Source organism: Myotis daubentonii, chromosome 1, assembly GCF_963259705.1.
Source record: "Myotis daubentonii chromosome 1, mMyoDau2.1, whole genome shotgun sequence".
NCBI classification, from domain to species: domain Eukaryota; kingdom Metazoa; phylum Chordata; class Mammalia; order Chiroptera; family Vespertilionidae; genus Myotis; species Myotis daubentonii.
In genome coordinates, this window is record NC_081840.1 from 233,910,108 (window position 1) to 233,931,617 (window position 21,510).

The 21,510-nt window shown below is 65.3% G+C and overlaps 1 protein-coding gene across 3 annotated transcripts; it reads right to left on the minus strand.

The window, feature by feature from the left end:
• Positions 1-1,837: 1,837 nt before the first annotated feature.
• Positions 1,838-20,897, minus strand: PDE6B (phosphodiesterase 6B). 3 transcript variants are annotated; one of them, XM_059677989.1, is made up of 22 exons: positions 20,402-20,897; positions 17,428-17,580; positions 17,221-17,310; positions 14,028-14,168; positions 13,876-13,950; positions 13,618-13,682; positions 12,910-12,976; positions 12,642-12,689; positions 11,895-12,044; positions 11,540-11,683; positions 11,131-11,196; positions 10,609-10,755; positions 8,970-9,077; positions 8,594-8,703; positions 8,210-8,297; positions 7,817-7,917; positions 7,492-7,599; positions 6,914-6,977; positions 6,640-6,714; positions 5,335-5,418; positions 2,774-2,927; positions 1,838-1,993 (listed from the first exon to the last, which is right to left on the minus strand). In XM_059677989.1, exons 1-22 carry the CDS (start codon positions 20,879-20,881, stop codon positions 1,932-1,934), a joined length of 2,580 nt encoding a protein of 859 aa, XP_059533972.1. In that variant the 5' UTR covers positions 20,882-20,897; the 3' UTR covers positions 1,838-1,931. The 3 variants fall into 3 exon arrangements, with proteins under 3 accessions (XP_059533972.1, XP_059533966.1, XP_059533979.1); XM_059677983.1 differs by having other exon boundaries at positions 11,456-11,683; XM_059677996.1 differs by lacking the exon at positions 5,335-5,418 and having other exon boundaries at positions 11,456-11,683.
• Between the last annotated feature and the right edge of the window lie 613 nt (positions 20,898-21,510).

Consider the following 21,510-nt stretch of genomic DNA (forward strand, 5'->3'; position numbering starts at 1 on the left):
GGGCTTGTCGTGCAAAGGTGGGGGTGGGGCTGATGCCCTTCAGCTCCTCCGTGACACCAGGGAGGGGCTGTGGTCTGAGGACAGGATGGGACTGGAGCTCATACAGAGGGGAGAGCCAGGCTCTGCTCTTTCTTGCCCATCTATACGAATATAAAGGTAATGTGCTGATTAGACTAGAAGACCTTCTGGACAAAGCCATGGTGGCGGGGCGAGGCAGAGGCGGTTAGGGGCGAGCAGGCCGGCAGGAAGGGGCAGTTGTGGGCAAGCAGGCCGGCTCGGGGAGCAGTTGGGAGTGATCAGGCTGGGGGGGCAGTTAGGGGTGATCAGGCCAGCAGGGGGGACAGTTGAGGGTGATCAGACCTGCAGGGGGGGCAGTTGAGGGTGATCAGACCTGCAGGGGGGGCAGTTGGGGGCGAGCAGGCTGTCAGGCAGAGTGGTTAGGGGTGATCAGGCAGGCAGTCAGGTGAGCAGTTAGGAGCCAGTGGTCCCAGATTGTGAGAGGGATGCCCAATTGCCGGTTTAGGTGGGATCGGGCCTAAACCGCAATTGGACATCCCCTGAGGGGTCCCAGATTGGAGAGGGTGCAGACCCGCCTGAGGGACGCCCCTCCCCCCATGCACAAATTTCACGCACTGGGCCACTAGTTTCATTATAAAACGAGTTCATGTGCACGGGGAGCAGCACACCAGCACCTCAAATCCCTGGTTTGGTTAATTGAGGCCCCTGTGAGATGGTGCTGAGTTCCTCAGTCACAGGTCCGTCACCAGGTGCCTGTGGCCCCTGAGATGGAAACGGAAATGCCCTCCCTCTGAGGCCTGGTTGTGTGGCGCGTGTCCACCCACCCCACCCCCATCCCTGGGGGAGCACCTGGTGCCATCAGAACTGGCATTGTAACAACTGGCCTCTACCCAGCTGAAGGGCGTTTCCCAGGGGGTCGTGTCACCCAGTGTCGGGAACAGATGCCGGGAGCTCACATCAGGAGTTAAAAGTCCTTAATTTCTGCCAGATAATTAGCACCCCTCTCACCTGTGGCCTTGCTTCCCAGTTTGGGGGTGACTGCCTTTCTTCCTGGCTCAGTTGTGGAGCCATCGGAAGTGTGTGGTGCTGCGGCAAGGGGACCCCCAGCTGCAGAGGAGGGGCCTGGGCAGCCCGGGCGTTGGAGACCGACCTGCCCGACCTCGTCCCTCAGCAACGACACACAGGCCTTTATTCCGGGTTCTTTCTGCACTGCCCACTCAGGTCTGATCGCGCTCTACTCCCGGCCTCACCTCCCTGCCGGAATTTTTCCAATTGGTCGTATACAGTGCGCCTTCTGCCGTAATTCCCACCACAGAAGAAAAGGGGCGGCTTGTTTTCATTTATTCTACATTTCTGGTCAGATACCGTTTCCTAAACCAGCTGGGAGACAGCACCTGTGTGTCCATAAAAACAGGCGCAGACTTCTCCCCAGGCTTCCGACACCGGTGGGGACACAGGGGCTCCGTGCGACTGTGTGTCAAAGGCGATGAGTGTAAGTGCAGGGCGGCTACACTCTTATTTCTGGTTGACTTCAGTTGATAAAAACACAAACCTTTTTTTTTTCTTTTTTAATATATTTTATTGATTTTTTACAGAGAGGAAGGGAGAGGGATAGAGAGTTAGAAATATCGATGAGAGAGAAACATCCATCAGCTGCCTCCTGCACATCTCCCACTGGGGATGTGCCCGCAACCCAGGTACATGCCCTTGACCGGAATCGAACCTGGGACCCCTCAGTCCGCAGGCCGACGCTCTATCCACTGAGCCAAACCGGTTTCGGCAAAACACAAACCTTAAGAAAAATTCAAAGTATCCAAAATTGTCTCAGGCTTCCTAACCTCTTGAACCAAGTGGTTAGAGGCGAGTCTGCGTGGGCGTGGGGGATGCGGGAGCCCTCAGGTGCCCTGAGTGGCTCACAGGAGGCAGCAGGTCGAGGACTTGGGTGCTGGGCCACCATTGCAAATTTCTGTGCCCCCTGCAAGAGAAGGCGAGAAGGTGAGGGAGGGCCATGCGCGCCCCAGCCGGGCCCCTCCCGTCGGCCTGCATGTCCTCTGCGGCCCTGTGGGAGGGGAAGAGCGTTTGTGGTCGGCCTAGCCGATTTCTGGGGCTCACCTTTCTTATCTCAGCCCTGGCCTCCCACAGCCCATAGCAGGGAGCCGCAGGGAATAGCACAAAAGTCCCGGAGCCGAGTGGCCGAGCACAGGTGGACACAAGGCCACGCGGCCCCAGAGTCCAGCCGGACTGGCTGAGCCGCTCCAGGGCAGCCACCTTCCCACAGTTCAGGGCGAACAGGCCAACGACTGCTGGACACAGCCCCGGGAGTCGTGCACACGGCTCCTAGCTCTTCTGTGTGTGCATGTGTGCGTGTGAGCATGTGTGGGCATGCGTGTGTGTGAGCATGTGAGTGTGTGTGCATGGGAAACAGGTGGGTTTCCGAGTTCCTCTGGAGGGGACTGCTCTTTGCAGGGAAGATCCGTTCAGAGTTGCTGATTGTTCAGTGGGCTTTCCCCTTCGTGAAGGAAGTGACACGCATGATCCTGGGAGGAGACGAGAGTCCCCGCTGGGCCAGGAGAAGGGACCCTTTCTCCCAGGCTGGTGCGTTCCTGAGTCAGCAGGGCCCACCCGTGGACGTGGTCGGGCCTCCCGGTGGCCCCCTCTGCACCTGCCGTTCCTCTGAGCTCACTTCCTTGTTTCTGCCTCTTCACTCGCTCTGACTGGCGAACCCGGTGCCCGCCCTGCACCCCGGGGCCCAGACCTTTCCTGGCCGCGGTCCTCTCCTCCTGCTGCTTCTCCTCCTCCAGGGCCCGCACTCTCGCCTCGTGTTCATCGGCCAGCGCCTTCCACTCCTGCCTGTTGTTCTGCAGGCGCTCCAGCATGGGCAGGATCTCCTCGTGGAAGCGGGAGAACTCCTGGAAGGGAACCCAGACGTCGCGACCTCCCCGGGCGGGTGGAGGGACAGGTCACGACCCTGCCTCTGCCTTGGTTCCCTCTGAGGAGAACCCCGAGGCCTGCCGGGTGGGAGGAGGAGCGGCCACCGAGATGTCACTTCCCAGCAAAGCCCTGAACAGGGAGATGGCGTTTGCGCTTGGGAGCTGTGGGCGTGAATGCTTATAACACACGCCATCAGAGCGGGCAAGGACCCCAAGAATGGAGCCGAAGGTGTCAACTGCAGAGGGGGCGGGGGGCTCACAGACGTGTGTGTCTTGTGCTCCTTCTCCCATGTCTCATACACACACCACACAGTGCACACACACCACACACAGTGCACACACACCACACAGTGCACACACCACACAGTGCACACACACCACACACAGTGTATGCACTACACACACAGTGCACAACCCCCCACAGTGCACACACCACACACAGTGCACACACAATGCACACACCACACACAGGGCACACACACCACACAGTGCACACACCACACACAGTGCACACACACCATACACAATGCACCCCCCCACAGTGCACACACAGTGTACACACCACACACAGGGCACACACACCACACAGTGCACACACACCACACACAGTGTACACCCCCCCACAGTGCACACACACCACACACAGTGCACACCCCCCCACAGAGCACACACCACACACAGTGCACACACCACAGTGCACATACCACACACAGTGCACACATACCATACACAATGCACACCCCCACAGTGCACACACAGTTCACACACCACACACAGTGCACACACCACACACAGTGCACATACCACACACAGTGTACACACCCCCCACAGTGCACACACACCACACACAGTGCACACCCCCCCACAGCACACACCACACACAGTGCACACACCACACACAGTGCACATACCACACACAGTGCGCACACACCACACACAGTGCACACACCACACACAGTGCACACACCACACAGTGCACACACACCATACACAATGCACCCCCCCACAGTGCACACACAGTGTACACACCACACACAGTGCACACACAATGCACACACCACATACAGGGCACACACACCACACAGTGCACACACCACACACAGTGCACACACACCATACACAATGCACCCCCCCACAGTGCACACACAGTGTACACACCACACACAGTGCACACACCACACACAGTGCACACACCACACACAGTGCACATACCACACACAGTGCACACACCACACACAGTGCACATACCACACACAGTGCACACACCACACACAGGGCACACACACCACACAGTGCACACACCACACATGATGCACACACACCACACAGTGCACACACCACACACGATGCACACACCACACACAGTGCACACCCCCCCACAGTGCACACACCACACACAGTGCACATACCACACACAATGCACACACCACACACAGTGCACACCCCCCCACAGTGCACACACCACACACAGTGCACATACCACACACAGTGCACACACCACACACAGGGCACACACACCACACAGTGCACACACCACACATGATGCACACACACCACACAGTGCACACACCACACACGATGCACACACACCACACACAGTGCACACACATAAAAAATGCATGCACAGCACACAGGCATGTGAGCACACAAGCTGTGGGTATGCGGGGGCCGTGGGGAGGGGATGCATGGTGAGCTGTGACCTGTGAGGTCAGAACTGCTGTGCACATCCTGGTCCCGCCTCCCCCCGCACGTCAGCTGTGGAGGCAGGAAATGGGTTGGAGTTGCAGTGGAGGGAAGCTGGTGTCCTGGGGGCCGAGGTGGGGGTGGGGCAGTCCAGTCAGGGGTGACTTCACTCAGAACCAGGCAACATCCTCCTTGGAGTGCGGGGTCTGCTCTGCTGCCCCAGTGGCAGGGTGGAGGCCCTGGCCATGTTGGGCATCGCAGGAGGCTGTGCAGTCAGATGCCCCTCAGTCCCTGGCCAGTCCCCTGAGCTGTGACCTGCTGTCACTTGCCAGTTGTGCAGCACGTGTTTCTGGGGAAAGCACACCCAGCTCCATGGGGCCACCCTGTCCTCGGGCTCACAGACACCGGCAGATACACCTGCCGTCACCCCGAGAACCATGCCGGCGCGGGGAGCGCCCGGGGGGCTGGAGAAGGGACACTGGAGGCGAGGCCTCGCGGTGACTGTGAGGACATTGAACGGGAGAAAGCTGAAAGCCGGTGGGAACGAGGCGCTGACTGTGCTAGGGAGGGGGAGGGACTCAACTTGGGGCGACACTGAAGATGTCGGATTTTACTGCAGAGGTGAGGAGGGTGGGCCAGGGTGGCCCTGGGTGGCCGATGACTCCACGGCCCTTCCTCCTGGGCCCGTGGGCCCCGTGCTCACCTTGTACACGAAGGTGCACACGAAGTCGATGAAGCCAACCTGCAGTTTGGGGAGCTCAGCCGCCTTGTTCCGGTCCATCATTGGCTTTGGGGGAAGCAGGGGCACAGTGAGGGGCAGTGCCAGGGCCAGGGCCAGGGCCAGGTGGGTCCGGCACATCCCCAAGCACCAGGACTCACTCAGCCCCACCCACTCGGATGAACATGACCATGGAGATGCGCAGAGGAAGGTGGAGCCCTGGCCAGGATGCCCCACACGCCTTGGAGCCATCGGGCCCTGGTTCCAGGGCATCCGTGTCAACGTCATAGTGCTGGCCTATCCCAGGTCTCCTAGGGCCCCTAGACGCCACGCCCCCAGAGCGGCCCCCTCCATCTTCCCCCGGAGCTCTCCACGATGCTGAGCCAGGACCCCGGGCTCCCTGAGAGCCGCCCCAGTCCAGGGAGCTGTCATGGTGACGAACCAGGCCCACCACCGCGCTGTCCAGGATGCTGAACCAGGCCCCGCATCCCCTGAGAGCGGCCCCTCCAGCTCCCCCAGGAGCTGTCCACGGTGCCAACCCGGGGCCCCAGACGCCCTGGCGCGAGCCCCTGGTAAGCTTAGACCGCTGTCCTCGTTGTCCACACCCTCCGGACCCGCCAAGCGGCCTCCTGTCAGTCCCTGCTTCACAGTTACCCATGGTCTGGAGCCGGCGTGGGGAGAGTGAGCCAGGCAGGGCCCTAGCAGCCTGGCCTGGACGGACAAACCGGCCAAGTGTCCCAGAGACGTTGCTGGTGGTCAGGGCGCCTCTCCTGCCGCCTGTACTGCCCGGCTCCTCCTCAGGCCTGTGTTCAGACCGCTACTCACCAAGTGGGTTGGCTTGTGAGCAAACCCTCTCCCCGTCTCTCACGTGTTGGACCTACCACGCTGTCCTGGCCCCTGGTTCCCTTGCAGAATAGTCAGGACCACACTGTGACCCACAGGCCCCGCACCGCCATGTGCCGTGTGTGGGCCCTGGCTCCAGCACCTGGCTCCCTGGCTCGGCACCCTCCCTGGGGCCACGACTGTCCCACCTGGGGCTTCCTGGGCCTCTGAGGGCCCAGCCGTGTTCACTGCGGAGCTGCCTGGGCTCGTGGAGCCTCTGGCCACGATCCACTGCCTGGTCCCACCAGATTCAACCTCACAGCTTCCCCCGGATCCCCAGCCACCGGCACCCACACCCCATCTCGTCACATGACCCAGAGTGAGAGCCCAGGACTTTAGACCCGGGGTCCCCTGTCTGCACTGAGCCAGGACCACGCCCCGGGCAGAGGTTCTGGAAGCAACACTCACAATGGGCTGCTGATCCAGAACCGTCCTTTCCAAGTCCCCTTGTTCCCAGAACTCCGCTGCCACCAGCAGCGCCACCTGGGGGCACAGAAAAGGCAGTCGTTCATCCGGTGGGGTTCAGTGGGGTTCAGCGCTGGGTCAGAGAGCGTCCCAAGGACCTGCCGGAGGCTTTGTGTCCGCGGTCTCCACCCGGACCCGCGGGAACCCCACACGCGTGAGCACAGCTCCCGCAGGCCAACCCCCCAGGAGGGAGGCGGCGCCCCAGGTGATGGCTCACCTTGCTCTGGACCTCCCAGGGCTTGGTGATGGCAGACAGGTCGCAGGCCGTCATCATCATGGCCCTGTGAGCAGAGGGCGCTGGAGGCGAGTCCAGGCTGGCCCCCTCGCCCCCCCCCCCCCCCGCCCCTGCACCCGCCTGCCCGTGCAGCCTGGGGACCGCGGGGCGCAGGTCCTTCCGGAAGCGGCAGCCTGTGCTCCCCATGCCCCGTGCCCCGCACGCGGAAGTCCGCAAGTTTGTCCCGAGCCTTGCAGTGCGTGGTGTACGGGCGTGAGGATCAGAACCGGGCTCCAGGGTGTGGATGGCGGGCTCCCGGCTGGGCACGTGGTCGCCAAAGGCGGCGCCGAGACGCTGGCCGTGGTGCTGAACCGGGCGCCGCCACCGGCCCGTGCGCGGTGCTGTCGGGCCCCAAAGCCCCCGCACGCGAGGAGCAGGACGGAGCTCTGCCTCCAGGCACCAAAGCCCGAGAGGGAGGAGCTGTTCCTGCCGCAGAGCATGGGGGGCCTGGCCTGGGGCTGGCGGAAGTTGGCGGAGTAACCCGCCCCCCAACCCCGCTCCCGAACCCCGCACCGACTCACATGACGATCTCCTTCCGCGTCGTCTCCAGCGACAGGAACTCCGTCCAGCTCCGCCGGTCCGCGTAGCTCTTAGACTCGTCCACGATCTTCTGGAACATCGTCCTCTTCCTGAACCCCGAGGACACGGGGGCTGTGGGCCACCCCTCCCCATTCGCCCTCCCCCCTCTCCCCTCCGCCCCCCCCCCGGGCAGGCCCCGCCCCCTCTTGCGGGCGCCCACCGCCCTTCCAGGGAGGTCTCGCCAGGAGTCCAGGTGCCTGGGCCGCAGGGTCTCCCCGGTGCCCCCACCCGGGCCTCTCCCCTCCGGGCCCCCCACGCGGGACCCACTTGAAGTAGAGCGCCAGGTCCGTGGCGATGATGGCAATGTCCATGAGGTGGACCACGTGCTCGTGCTGCCGCCGGTTCAGGTTCTGGTAGATGTTCAGGCTCTGCGGGTGGGGGGCGGGGGCTCAGTCCGTCCCTCACCCCAGGGGCGCGCACCAGACTCAGGCGGCCTCCCCCAGGGAGCCCACTCACCGCGGGGAGACTTCCGCGCCCCCTTCGCTAGGGCGCACCGTCAGACTCCGTGCCCAGGAGGCCAGGGGCTGTACCCTCCCAGGATGGCCCGGGGCGCAGGGGCCCAGGTGCAGGGCCCGGGGCGGAGGGGCGCGGGGGCCCAGGTGCAGGGCCCGGGGCGCTGGGGCGCGGGCAGGAGACGCACGCGCACGCGGGGACTCGCACCTCGTCCGCCAGCAGGAACTTCCCGAACTCCAGGTGGTGTCGCTCCAGAATGGAGGAGCCGTGCAGCTTGGCCAGGGGGTTCTGGGACCTGCCAGGTGCAGGGAGACCAGCAGCCCGAGTGGCCGGGCGGGGCCGTGGGCGCCACAGCGAGTCTCTGCTTCCCGGCCGGCTGCGCGGGGCCCTCCGGGGGGCCTCCGCGCTCCCTGCACCCCCCGCCCCGGCACCCTCCCCCCTCCCCTCCCTCCTCCCCCCTCCCGGCACCCCCCGCCCCGGCACCCTCCCCCCTCCCCTCCCTCCTCCCCCCTCCCGGCACCCCCCGCCCCGGCACCCTCCCCCCTCCCCTCCCTCCTCCCCGCTCCCGGCACACCCCCCCCCCCCCCCTACTTCATCTGGAACAGGTTGTTGGTGCCGCGGTGGTCGATGTCGTGGCACAGGCCGGCGGTGACCATGGCGAAGGCCTCCAGGTCGGTGTAGTAGCTCTTCAGCTTCCCCGTCTGCGGACACAGGGCCCCAGTCCCACACCCGCACCCGCACCCGCTCCTGCTTCCGGGGCTGAGGGCCGTGGGGCGGCCTGGGGGCTGGGTCTGACCCCCCCTCCCCCGCGCCCCCAATGAGCCCTCCAAGCCCCGCCCCCCCCGCCCCCCCAGCGGGGCTGCCTTTGGACCAGGAGGTCTTCACAGCCCTGGGCAGGTGGGGCGGTGTGCGTGGGCGCCTCCCACCCCGCACCCCGGCTTCTGGGCGCCCTGCCCCCTCCGGGCACCGTGAGCAGCGTGAACATGGTCTGCGCTACGTTGAAGCCGTGGCGCCAGTTGTGGTAGGTGACCCGCCGGTAGCCTTTGCTGACGGAGAACAGGAACCGCACCAGCACCTGTGGAGCCAGGACACGGTCTGCTGGGGGGGGGCGCTCATTCACGGGGCTGCCAGGGGCTCCGTCCCATCGCCCAGCCCCAAGTGTGAGAAGAGGACCCCAGCAAGGGGTCTAGGGGAGTTTGTATTTTGTTAATCCTCCCCAGAGGATATTTTTTAAAAAATGTTTTATCGATTTTTTACAGAGAGGAAGGGAGAGGGGTAGAGAGTTGGAAACATCGGTGATAGAGAAACATCCATCAGCTGCCTCCTGCACATCTCCCACTGGGGATGTGCCCGCAACCCAGGTACATGCCCTTGACCGGAATCGAACCCGGGACCTTTCAGACCGCAGGCCGATGCTCTATCCACTGAGCCAAACCAGCCAGGGCAGAAGGTATTTTTTCCATTGATTTTTAGAGAGAGTGGAAAGGAGGGAGGGAGGGAGGGAGGGAGGGGGGACATCCTGTGAGAGAGACGTGTGGAGTGGTTGCCTCAGAATGCGCCTCCACCTGGGCCCGGAACGAACCTGCAACCCAGGTATGTGCCTTGACGGGGAATGGAACCCGTGACCCTGGTCACACGGGCAGGGCAGGTACAGGGCGTCTCAGAAGAAAAGGCCTGTTTGGGGCAAGCTGTGTGGGCACCTGGCGCTGGTGGCGGAGGCGGAGGCTGGGAGGGGGTGGGGTGGAGGCAGTGGTCTCCCCAGGGGAGCCTCTTATTGTTCTTCGATTTAAATAATTTTTTTAATCCTCACCCGAGGATATTTCCCATTGCTTTTTAGAGAGAGGGGAAGGGAGGGAAAGTCAGGGAGAAGCATCGATGTGAGAGAGACACATCGATGGGTTGCCTCCTGCACGAGCTCTGACCAGGGTCCAGGCTGGGAGGTTCGTGTCCTTGACCGAAATCAAACCCGGAACCCTTGGGTCCCCAGGCCAACGCGCTACCCACTGTGCAACACCAGCTAGGGCTGTTCTGTGATTTTTAGGTCCAGGAAATTATCAGGAAATAATTTTTTCCGTCCATATTGTCTATAATTTTTATCCTTTGTTTCCTTTCTTATTCAGTAGAACATTTCCTGGAAATGCGGCCTGCTGCCCTGGCGTCGGCAAGAGGGAAGGTGTTTCCCTCAATGGGTGGCGGTGGGAGCAGAGGCTCAGGGTGTGAAGGGAACCACGGGGCAGCGCAGGGTGGAGGTGGCCCCACCCGGGCGGTGGGATGGTCGCCAGGGCCTGGTTCCAGCCGGGAGTGGCGGGTGCTTTCTGCACAGCTGTGGGCTGCTATCCCCCCCCCCCACACCAATGCCAGAGCCCACTATCGCCCCGCTGCACCTAAGGTCACACTGCCTGGAGCTCCTGTCAATCAGACTTTCCATCCGTCCAGCGGTCATCTCTCCCACCCCACGCTCTACCTGTGTTTTACCGCCTGCACTGCCCATTCTGTAATGAACAGGCCTGCCCCAAATTCAGTGCAGGACCTGGGACCTCTGCATCTGGGACCCCTGACCATGTTCTCACCTCCTGGGGGACCTGGGACCCTGGCCACGCCCTCACCTCCTGGGGCACCTGGAACTTGCGGACCACGCCCAGCTCGTAGTACATCTGGATGCCGCATTTGACCAGCTCCAGCTCCGTGCACTCGAGGTCGGAGAAGTGGAACTCGTAGATGTCGAACTTGGTGGGCCCAGGCAGCACCTCCTTCTGTGGGAGGGCCGTGGCTGAGGGAGGCAGGCCCACCACCCACTGCTCCTCGTCCCTCCTCCCAGGACCCTCAGTCCAGCCCCGGATGCCCCAGGTGACATCTGCCCTGCCAGTCGCTCTGGCCTGTGGCCTGGACACGGGTCCTGGATGGTTCAGCTCCCTTCCTCCCCTCTCCTCAGACGCTCAGCCCAATAACAAGAACTTGCCTAACTGGGCAGACACAGTGATGTTGCCAGGGAAACAAACGCAGAGATACCTACGTGGGAAGGTGGCGGACGGCGGCCACCGCCACAGGGACACCCTGTGAGCACCCTTAGTCCCCGGCCCCCAGCCTCAGCCCCCAGCCTGCACCTCAGGGTGGGGGCAGATTCTGACCAAGAGTTCCCACAGCTCCTCCTCCTCACAGTCAGCCGGCTCCTTCCCCAGGCGTGCTCGCGTTGGCTGGGAGAGAACCGATGCGCTGAGTCAGTGACAGCGTCAGCTACACCCTCGGGAGTGTGGGACAGGCGACAGCACCCCCACACCCTTGTGACTGGGACAGAGGACCAAGGTCACCGCGGGAGGCCCAGGGGGGTGCGTCCTGCCTCAGAGATGAGAGTGCGTGGTGGCCCTTGCCTCCCCGGAGGATGGAGCCCTCACAGCAGCACGAAGGCGCCTCCCTCCCCGCTCACCGCAGGGGGACGGCCTGGGAGGGACCCACCCTGGGCTGGCAGGGCGAGTGGGCCTCCGGGATGGGCCTGCTCCTGGGTGTGCGTCCGCGTGGACGCGGGGGGGGGGGCAGTACCAGGATGAGCTGGATCTCGTCCTGGTCGCAGCGCACGTGGTACAGCACCATGTCCTGGGCGATGTCCTTGCGGTTCCCCAGCTTGTTCATCCTGTCGTGGGTGTCGGTGTTGAGCACGGACCAGCCCAGGAACTGTGTGAGGGACTGCGGAGGGCACAGCGTCACCCCCGCGGGGCACTGCCGTCCAGGTGCCAGGTGCGCGGCCCAGGGCCGTGCCCGCTCCTACGGGGCGGCCGGGTGCCTGCCCAGCCCTGGCCCCGCTGGGACCCCGCACGCTGCCTCCCGTCCACCCTGGGGCCGCGCGGGGTCAGGTGGGGGAGCAGGTGGCGTGTCCGGCACCCGCGGGGGTGCCTACCTCCATGAGCACTTCGTCCTGCTCGTCGAAAGGCTTCCCGTCTTTCCTGTTGTAGAAGGTGGCCACGCCCACGATCTCCTCCTTCTTGTTGACGATGGGCATGGACAGGGCGTTCCTGACGGCCCAGCCGGAGTCGTCCAGGGGGCCCTCCTGTGGGACGGCCGGCGCCCAGGACCTCAGCCTCCGGCCGCGGAGCCCTGGTCAGTGTCCCCAGGGAAGGCGGGGGGGCAGACCCGAACCCCTGAACCCAGCGACCCGCAGGCAGGTGAGCGTGAGATGCGGGTGCCCCGGAGGCACACACACTTTGAACAATTATAAAGTCAGAGTTTATTAAATTAGTGAGCTATCAGCTGTTAAAGTGTGTACATTCTGGGGGGCGGGGACCCCCGGTATGTGTTTGCTGCTGTTTGACACTGCGGTTTTGAGGTTGTTTCTTAAGCAGTAAAAGCCGATTCTGGCCCGGCCGGCGGGGCTCAGGGGTTGAGCATCGGCCTAGGAACCAGGAGGTCCTGGCTGGGTTCCCGGTCGGGGCACATGCCTGGTTGTGGGCTCCATCCCCAGGAAGGGGTGTGCAGGAGGCAGCCGATCCATGATTCTCTCTCATCGTTGATGTTTCTCTCTCTCTCTCCCTCTCCCCTCCTCTCTGAAATAAAATACAAATATAAAAAATGAAACTCCTGAGCGTCCTTTCTGAACCGTGATCCCTCCTTCCCAAGGGCAGTGCCTGCCCTGTTGGTAAACAGCTACCTGAAAGGTGAACATCTCGTCCGCAGGGGCGTTCATGATGTTACAGATCTGCAAGGAGCAGAGAGCCGTCTCAGCTGCACAGCCGAGTGGACACACGATTCTGAAAGCGACTGTCCAGCCCGGAGCGTCTACAGAGGCCGAGTGGGGGCAGGGGCTGGCGGGGTACCCCAGGCGGGTGGTGGGAGGTGCCTGGCTGGCAGGGGCGCCCCCAGGCAGGTGGGGCTGGCGGGGGTGCCCGTGGGCTGGAGGCAGGGCCTTCGGGACTCACAAAGCCACTTTCTGCCACGTAGGTTGGAAGGCCACTGGCCAGAGCCCAGTGGTCAGCTGGGGGTGTGCTGGGAAGAGAAGCAGAGGGTCAGATGGGCCAGGCCCAGGGCTGTGCGGTGTGTGCACGTGTGTGCTCCTGTTGGCTCCATTCTCTGAGCTCCGGGTGGGGCAGGGTTGGTGGGGAGGGAAGCTGGGAGGCTGCCGGCAGCGGAGGGTGGGCTTGGGGGCGTTTGTGCTGCCGCATCCGCCTTCTCGGCCCACGACGAGGCCACTGGCCCCGTGGAAACCCCTTTGGCTCCCGTGGCCTCTGGAGCTGAGCGTTGGACCCCTGTCCTGTGGCCGGGCCGGGATCTGGAGGTCCGGTCCCTGTGGGGGCCTGTGGGTGGGGCCCTGACCGGCCTGTGGGGCCCAGGGCCATGGCCGCGTGGCTGTAGGGCTGGGACCGGGCCCTCCCTGAGCCCCACCGGCCATGCTGCCCCCAGCAGATGTCCCCTGGGGTCCATCCCGCTGGGTGTGCAGTGTCAACGAGACTAGAGGGCCCGCGAGCTCAGGCGCGTGGCAGGGCCCCCTGGACGCTCCCTGGCCCCCCGGGATGGCCGCTGCAAGGTTCACCCCCAGTCGTTTTCTCCAGGTCAGCGAGCCAGCGCCTCCCACCACGCGGGCGCCCGCGGCCCAGGATCCGCCGGCACAGGGTGACCTTGGCACTCACGGGATGACCTTGATCTCCTCCTTGCCGTGGAGGAGGTAGTCGATGACTTTGTAGAAGAGGATTTCCTGAGGGTCAGACCACAGCGGGCGGTCGTGAGGGGCTCCGGGCCAGCACTCCCGGGCACCTCTGGGAGATGAGACGTCCGTCCCTGGCTCCCCAGGCCCCTCGCCCTCCCCCGTCCTGGGCAGGGCTGGGACGGGCCCCTTGCTGCCCTGGAGTTGGGGGGTGGGGAGCGGCTGGCCCGTCCCCACGACTCACTCGGCCGTCAGGGGTACGCGGGCCTGAGTACGGCTGGGCGTCTCCCATCAGGATGGGCCACACGTCGAAGAATTCCTGGCGGGGAAGAGGAAGAGGGGTGAGCCAGCCGCGCGAGGCCTGGCGGGGGGGGGGGGGGGGGAGGCGGGCCTCACCTTCTCCTTGGTCATGTCCAGGAGGCCCACGGAGTACCGGTCGCAGTGGAGGTAGGCCCGCGCCGTGTAGAAGGCCTTGTGGAACTGCCGCTCGATGTCGGTCAGCTCCTCAAACACCTTGTTGGCCGACCACAGCAGCACCTGCAGGGCGGCACCATGGCCCCTGCTCACACCCCCTGCCTGTCTGGGCACCAACCCTCACCCCTGAGACGCACGTGCACAGCACCTGCCGCAGGACCCGGGGGACGCTGAGCCGGGCGGCCCCCCAACAGCATCTCTGAGGGGCACCAGCCCCCACTCCTGCGGCCTGACCCCAGGGCCTGGGGGCTTCCTGGGGGAGGAGGCCTCCAGCTCCGGCCATGTCCCTGCCCCGCGCGGCCTGGTTGGCCTCACACCGGGTCCGTGATGAGTGATGGGAATTGTCACCAGTGGCCATGAGCTTGGAAGGCACAGCCTGGACCAGCCCGCCCTGGTCAGGCGGTGGCGGCAGGGCTCTGAGGACATGAGCTCATGGTGTCCTGGGCCAGCAAGATGAGGTGAGGGTCCCCGAGGCCCTGGGTCACCTGCCCCCTGAGCCTCAGCTGATGGCCAGGCTCAGACTAACTCCGAGGGGGGCCCCTCCCCAGTTCCTCCATCTCCTCAGCCACAGCCCAAAGGCAGGGCACCTCCTGGCCCCAGCCTGTCACACCTGCTCCCCCCCCCCCCCCCCCCCGCACCTGTCCTCGGGCCTGAGCACAGCCTGGGGCCGAGCCCCTCCTGCAAGATCATCCCCTGCATGGCTCCCCTGCTGCCAGCCCCCGGGGCCCCTGCAGCCCCCACTGTCGCCGGCCAGTTCTGGCTCTCATGGCCCACCTGTGTCCTCCTGCCAGGAGGCAGCCCGCTGCCCACGTAGACCAGGAGTTCCTGAGCGGTGGCCTGCTTCCTCTGTGTCCCCACTCCCTCCCCGGACCCGGGCCAGGGCCTTTGCACAAGCTGCGCCCTGGGCCTTCACGGCCGCGTTCGCGGAGCCAGACCCCGACAGCGCCCCTTCCTTCCGGGCCTCAGGAAGCAGTCTCGGGGTCTGGCCCCTCGATCACAGCTGTGAGGTCAGGAGGCCATGCAGAGCCCCAGCGCTTGCTGACGGTGCAGAGGGCGTGAGAGCCGCCGACCGTCTGCGCTGCGGGCCCTGTGCCAGCTGCCCCGTGGGGTCTACACGTGAGTCACCCTCTCGAGTCAGCTGGTGGACGAGCACCTCCATCCTGCTGCGAAAGGCCTGGGCACCGCCCCCACACACTTGTGTGAAGACAATCACCCCCCACCCCCGCTCATTCCCCAGGAGCATCGAGGGGAGACCCACCACTCCCACCCGGCCCTCCGTCTGTCACCCCTGAGCCCCGATTAGACCAGGGACCTGTCACCGTGTGGCCCCCTTGCCAGGAGCAGGCTCTGTCACAGCCGAGGAAATGGGCGCAGGGTTGGGGTGTGTCTGCGGCTCTGACCCCAGCAGCCTGGCCCGCGAGGCCCCACCCGCCCTCGCCTCCTGCCTCTGTTTCTCAGTGGGAGCTGAGCCACGCCAGGGGGATGTTTAGGCAGCTGCCTCGTGTAGCCGCGAGGTCGGCGTTCAGAGCAAATAGCCCTGAAGGGCCTCTGCCCCAGCCAAGACCCGGCCCTGGGCAGAGCTGCTCTGACTCGGGGTGTCCTGGGACTTCACCCCAAGGCCTCACGCAGGGCCTGTGCTCTGTCCCTCTGCCCGAACCTCCTCTCCCCCCCCCACACACACTCCTGCAGGGGGGGCAGGGCCCTGGTCTGTTTCCGCTCGATGGCTACGACTCATGTCAGGTGTGGGCCTGACCTCTCTGGAGAAGCTAGCGCCTCAGACTCTATTTTCTTAATCTTCAACCCGGAGTGAGGATATTTTTTTCATTGATCTTTAGAGACAGTGGAAGGGAGAGAGGAGGGGGGAGAGGAACATCAGTGTGACTGAGACACAGCGACTGGTTGCCTCCTGCACAGGCCCCCGCTGACCGGGGCTTGGGATCGGACCTGCAGCTTGATTCGGAACAGAACCTGAGACCCGTGGTCCCTGGGCAGACGCTCTGACACTGAGCAAAACTGGCCAGGGCTCCACACCAGCTTTATTAGAGGTAAAGGACCTACGTTTAAAAAACGGAGATCACGTTAAAACTATATCCACTCATCGAGGTATTCGTATTCCCTTCCAATCATTCACCTTTTTAAAAACTGTATTTTTATTGAGTTCAGAGAGGAAGGGAGAGGGAGAGAAACATCAGTAATGAGCGAGCATCACTGATCGGCTGCCTCCCGCACACCCCACACTGGGGATGGAGCCCACACCGGGCCTGTGCTCTGACCGGAATCGAATCGTGACCACAAGTGTCAAACCGGCCCCGTCACGCGTCCTCTTAATCGGCCACGTCTGCGAGGCCGTTTCCGGACCGATGTCCGTTCCTCTGCGGGAAGGAACGGGAGCCCTCAGCTCCCTCACCCCGCCCTGGTCGTGTGTGACCGGCAGCCAGTGTTCCTGCCGGACCTGGCTAAGTTACCCACTCGGAGGCGTTGCTGTTTGTAGCAAACATCGCAGGACGGCAGCTTTCATTCTTTGTCTCGTTGCAGTGACTGTCCCCGAATTCCCGGGGCCGCATGGAGCCCAGGCTCCGTGTGCACCCGCCAGGTCAGCCTGCACGTAGGCGGTGACGCCTGATGACACAGCAAACCTCCCACCGGAGTCAAGCCAAGCCTCGGAGGCAGGGCCACGCAGGGGCCCGAGGCTGCGCGCCGGCAGCTCTGCACTCTTTCCTACAGCACAAGGCCCCCCCCCCCCCCCAGCCCCCATGCCCTCGCTCGGGCAGGCAGACGCTGTCCTGCGTCCCGTGTGGCCAGGGCCAAACCACCAGGGATCGCGGCCTCAGAGCAGCAGGACTGTGTGCCTGTCATCCGTGCACAATCCCCTGACCCCTTCCAGAGGGGCTGGGGCAGCTGGCAGGCAGGGCAGTGCCCTCACACCCGCCTGGGCCCCAGGTGAGGGATGGCAGCCCAGGGGCCAGGCCCAGCCTCTGAGGTCGGCCAGCACACACAGCACCACACCACGACGCCTAGCAACCTGCCCAGGGGGCCCCACCCCGCCCGCCTTGGTCCAGAGTGAGCAGGGGGCCTGGACCCCCGGCTGTGGCCAGGAGGCAGGGCCAGGCGGTACCTGTCCGCGGCGCGTCTCACAGTTGTGCAGGTAGCTCAAGTGGTAGATCTTCAGGTTCAAGGCCCCAAAGTTCAGGTACTTCAGGAAAACCTGGAACGGAGGGTCGACCACAGGCGTTAAAGCCCGGCTTTCAGGCGCCCACAGACAGAGGGACGGAGCCGCGGACACTCGCACCCCTGCCGGGGGGGGGGGGGGGTGCGCACTCACGTCCTCGTCCTCGCCGGTGAAGCCCGGCCCGTCCAGCTTGTTCACGGCCATGACCACGGCCACCACGTCCTTGCCGTTCATGATGGGCGTGGCCAGGAGGCTCCTCGTCTCGTAGCCGGTCAGCTCGTCGGCGAAGGTGCTGAAGTGGGGGTTCTGTGCGGTGCCGGAGAAAAGACAGGGGCTGTTCCTCTGTGGGCCTGGGCTTGGGGGACTGTGGGGCCCCAGGCCGGGGCTGACGCCCAGCGGCCCTGCCCCGGCCTGGGGAGCCCGGGAAGCTCAGAGGATGTGCCACCGGCCTGGCTCAGTCCCGGTCACCCCACCTTGGCTTCCAGACTCCGCAGTCCTCACAGCACCCCCACCCCCGTGCCCCACCTGGGCTGTGGGCAGAACTGGGTCCCCCCACACCTGACACCTGGGTGCCCTCCTACTCCTGGCTGCCGCTCCTCCTGCCTTCCACCGCTGGGGCCAGACCCAGGGGTTCCTCCCCCAAACATACGTGTGGCTGAACTCGGGGGAGCACAGTCTGATGGGGCGTGTTCGGGGGACAGCCCGCGGGTGGGCGTCGAGGGTTCCTTGGGGACCCAGGTTCTGTCCAAAGCCCCCACAGGCCTCCCAGGCCTGTGCACCAGTTGGGGTCTCCCCAGGGGGTCCCACCACCCCAGCACCTGCCCCAGAGGCTCCCACCACCCGAACACCTTCCCCAGGGCTCCCACCACCCCAGCACCTGCCCCAGGGGCTCCCACCACCCGAACACCTGCCCCAGGGGCTCCCACCACCCCAGCACCTGCCCCAGGGGATCCCACCACCCCAGCACCTGCCCCAGGGGCTCCCACCACCCCAGCACCTGCCCCAGGGGCTCCCACCACCCCAGCACCTGCCCCAGGGGGTCCCACCACCCCAGCACCTGCCCCAGGGGCTCCCACCACCCCAGCACCTGTCCCAAGCAGGTCCCTGGTGGGGAGGGAGCGGCTGGAGGTCTGTCTCCACAGGGGCAGGGTCCTCAAGCCCTGACCGGGCCCCGACCAGGGCTCCCGAGGTGACTCGGACTCTGTCCCTCAGAGGGGTGTGCCGGCCTCGCCCCCTTCCCGATGCGACGTGTTTTCACCTGAGGCCAGAGTGAGGGGTTCACGGTGCTCAGCTCTGACCGCAGGACAAGCAGCGCTTGGCCGGTGAGTGCGGGTCCCGCGTCTGAACCGGAAGGTCCCACGTGCTGAGCCCTCCGCCCGCCAGCTCCCGGCTCCCTTCACAGCCCCGGCCGCCCCGGCGTCCACACGCCTGGCTGTGCTGCCGGCCTCCTCCCGGTCCTCGTGCCCAGGGGACCCACACAGGCGCCCGCATGCGGGCCCCACCACACGCGCACGAGCCTCCGAGGGGGGCACGTTGGGGCCGAGCCACGCTCTCGGGGTAGCGTCACGGAAGCGCCTGGGCCCACGCCTGCACGGGCTCCCTGCCTGTGCTGTTTCTGCTCCCCCGTCTCCCCCCACCGGCCCCCTGCCCCGTCCGGGCTCCTCTGTGGGGTCAGACCCTGGGCCCCAGGGCCTCAGCCGGACGCTTTGCAGCTGCTGGGGGTGCACACGCTCCCAGACACCCTGGGACGGACTGGCAGCCCCGGCCCACGCCCTTACTCTCCTGCCCAGCCACACTGCCTCCTGTGCCCCTCCCGGGATCGGCCCCGCCCACGCCTGCGGAGGGGACCCTGCGGCCTTGCCTGCCCGCCACTCAGCCTGTAGGACCGAAGCCTGGGGTTTCTCTAAAGTGTCCCCAATGCTGTTGCCCCCGCCCCCCCACGGCAGCTCCCAGGCCTCACCCGCCCCCAGCGCCGGCCCTTCGTCCTTCAGCCACACGACTCCAGCCACAACTGGGTCCAGACACTGCGGCTACAGCAGGACTCTGGCCAGGCGTTTTGGGGACCACAGCTCTTTGCGGCGGGGGTGGGGGGGGGTCAGAACGCCCGCCCCCCGAGCCAGGACCTGGGCCCATGGTCCTGGCCCAGCGGCTCAGCCACAGCCCTCGTGGTCTGGGAGCTGTGAGGGTGCTGACCGGCCAGACCTGCACCCCCCTCTCCCCCCTACACCCCCCCACACACCCGGCTCCGGGAACAGCCCCTGGGGCTCTGCCCTCCGAGTGGCTGGCGCCCAGGGCGGAGCTCAGACCCTGCCTCAGTCTCCCCTCTCCAGAGCCACCTGGGAACCCCACCCTCCCTGACAACGCAGGGATTCGTGATGCACTTTGTGGAGATTTGCTTTTTGGTGAGTTTTGATCTGGTCTCTGTTCCACTGCATCTGGGATCAAGGAGCCCCCGTGGCCTGAGGACCTCCGATGCCGCACGGCCCCCCGCCCGGGAGACCCAGGGCGACAGCTCTGCAGGGGGGGGACCTGGCCTGGGGCAGCCCCGAAGGTGGAACCAGACCCTCAGAGCAGCTGGGACACCCGCAGCACAGGCGTGGGATGGGGAGGCTGGAAAACCGGCCCCTGAGGGGACAAGACGGGGCGGGGGTCCCCACTACTGAGCGCCTGTTTCTGGGAAGTCGCGCTCCTGACGCCCGATTCTTGGGTGACCCATTTCTTAAAAAGGAAGCGAAGAGAGAGGCTAATCCTGGAGATTACTCTGCTCAGGCCACGGAGGCAGGCGGTGGGAGCAGAGGCGCTAAGAGGATTGCAGCCTGGCTGCTTCCCTTCCAGCCTGGGGTCCGGCATGTCCGTCTGTCTCCACGGACGAGGGGACGCGGCTGCTTGGGGGCTCGGCCCCTCTGGACTCCTTCGTGGGCGTGGAAGAGGCAGGTCCAGGTCGCGGCTCCTGCTTCGAGCTCCCAGGCTGGGCCCCTCAGGGGCCGGGAGATGCACGGGCCCCTCCTGGGCTGCAGCCTCTCCCTGCTCCTCCCGGGCGCCCCCTCCCACCCCCTTCCCCGTGCGGCCTGCTGACCCTCCCCCACCCCGAGGGACCCTCGAGGCCCTGGAGGCGGCGGGAACCCACCTCCCTCACGTCCCGCACGTTCACCATCTTCTTGGTCTGAGCCACGTGGCCCACAACCCCGATGTCCAGCGGGAAGACGATCTCGGAGTCGGGGGGCACCAGGCAGTCCTCCAGGACGCGGCCCGGCCGCACGCCGAAGAGGCGGGTGGCGAGCTCGGCCACGCCGTTGCGCTGCCGGTGCAGGAAGAGGCTGCAGCAGTCGGCGCGCAGGAGCGGGCCCAGGCGGCGCAGGATCTTGAAGAGCACGCGCTCCATGTTGACGTTCTCCTGCATGTCCCGCACCAGCTCGAACAGCGCCGCGCTCTCCCGCACCTGGCACAGCTCCCGGAAGCTGGCGCCGCCCGCGGGGAGCCCGTCCTCATCCTCGTCCTCGCAGGCCCGGGCCGCGTGCTCGGGGCTCAGCGTCTTCCCGAAGTACCGGTCCGCAAAGCCGGGGTTCTGGTCCAGGTACCGCCGCACCTGCTCCTCGCGGAGGCTCATGGTGTCCGGTTGCTGCCGCCAGGTGTGCGCAGGCTCCCGCAAACACTGTCATCAGCAGAGCCTTGCTTAGTGGCGATTAGAGGCCTGGGCCACCAGCTGACTGGCCACGCCTGCCCCCTCGCCCGGGGCCCGAGGCCTGGGCTGCCTGCTGCCTGGGAGTGATGGGGCCTTCGGGACGCCCCAGCGGCTGGGGCGGGCGGGGGGCTTCCTTCCGTGGAGGGAGATGACCCTCTCCACCCGGTCCCACCGGCGGCCCAGACCTGGGCTCAGGTGTACACTGGTGGGCATCTGCCTCGGGGAGACGGGGAGACAGCCCGTCCCAGGCCTGGAGCGGGGGCCCTGGGCTGCCGCTTCGGCTCCACCCCCACAGAGGGAGGTGGGGACAAGGGGGGGAGGTGGCCCAGCCCTGGCCTGGGCGAGGGGCTCACACACTCCCCTTTCCATGCTGGGAAGAGGCGGCCCGGGCATCCAGTCTGGAGGGTGAGGGTTTCACCTGGACGCACCCCGGTGCTGCTCTGTGAAGAGCTGGCACCCTTAGTTCAGTGTCTGAATGGACCCCGCCCCCCCCACTCCCCACGTGCCGGCACCTTTATTTGCCACAACCTCTGGCCGTGTTTGCAGGCGAGTTC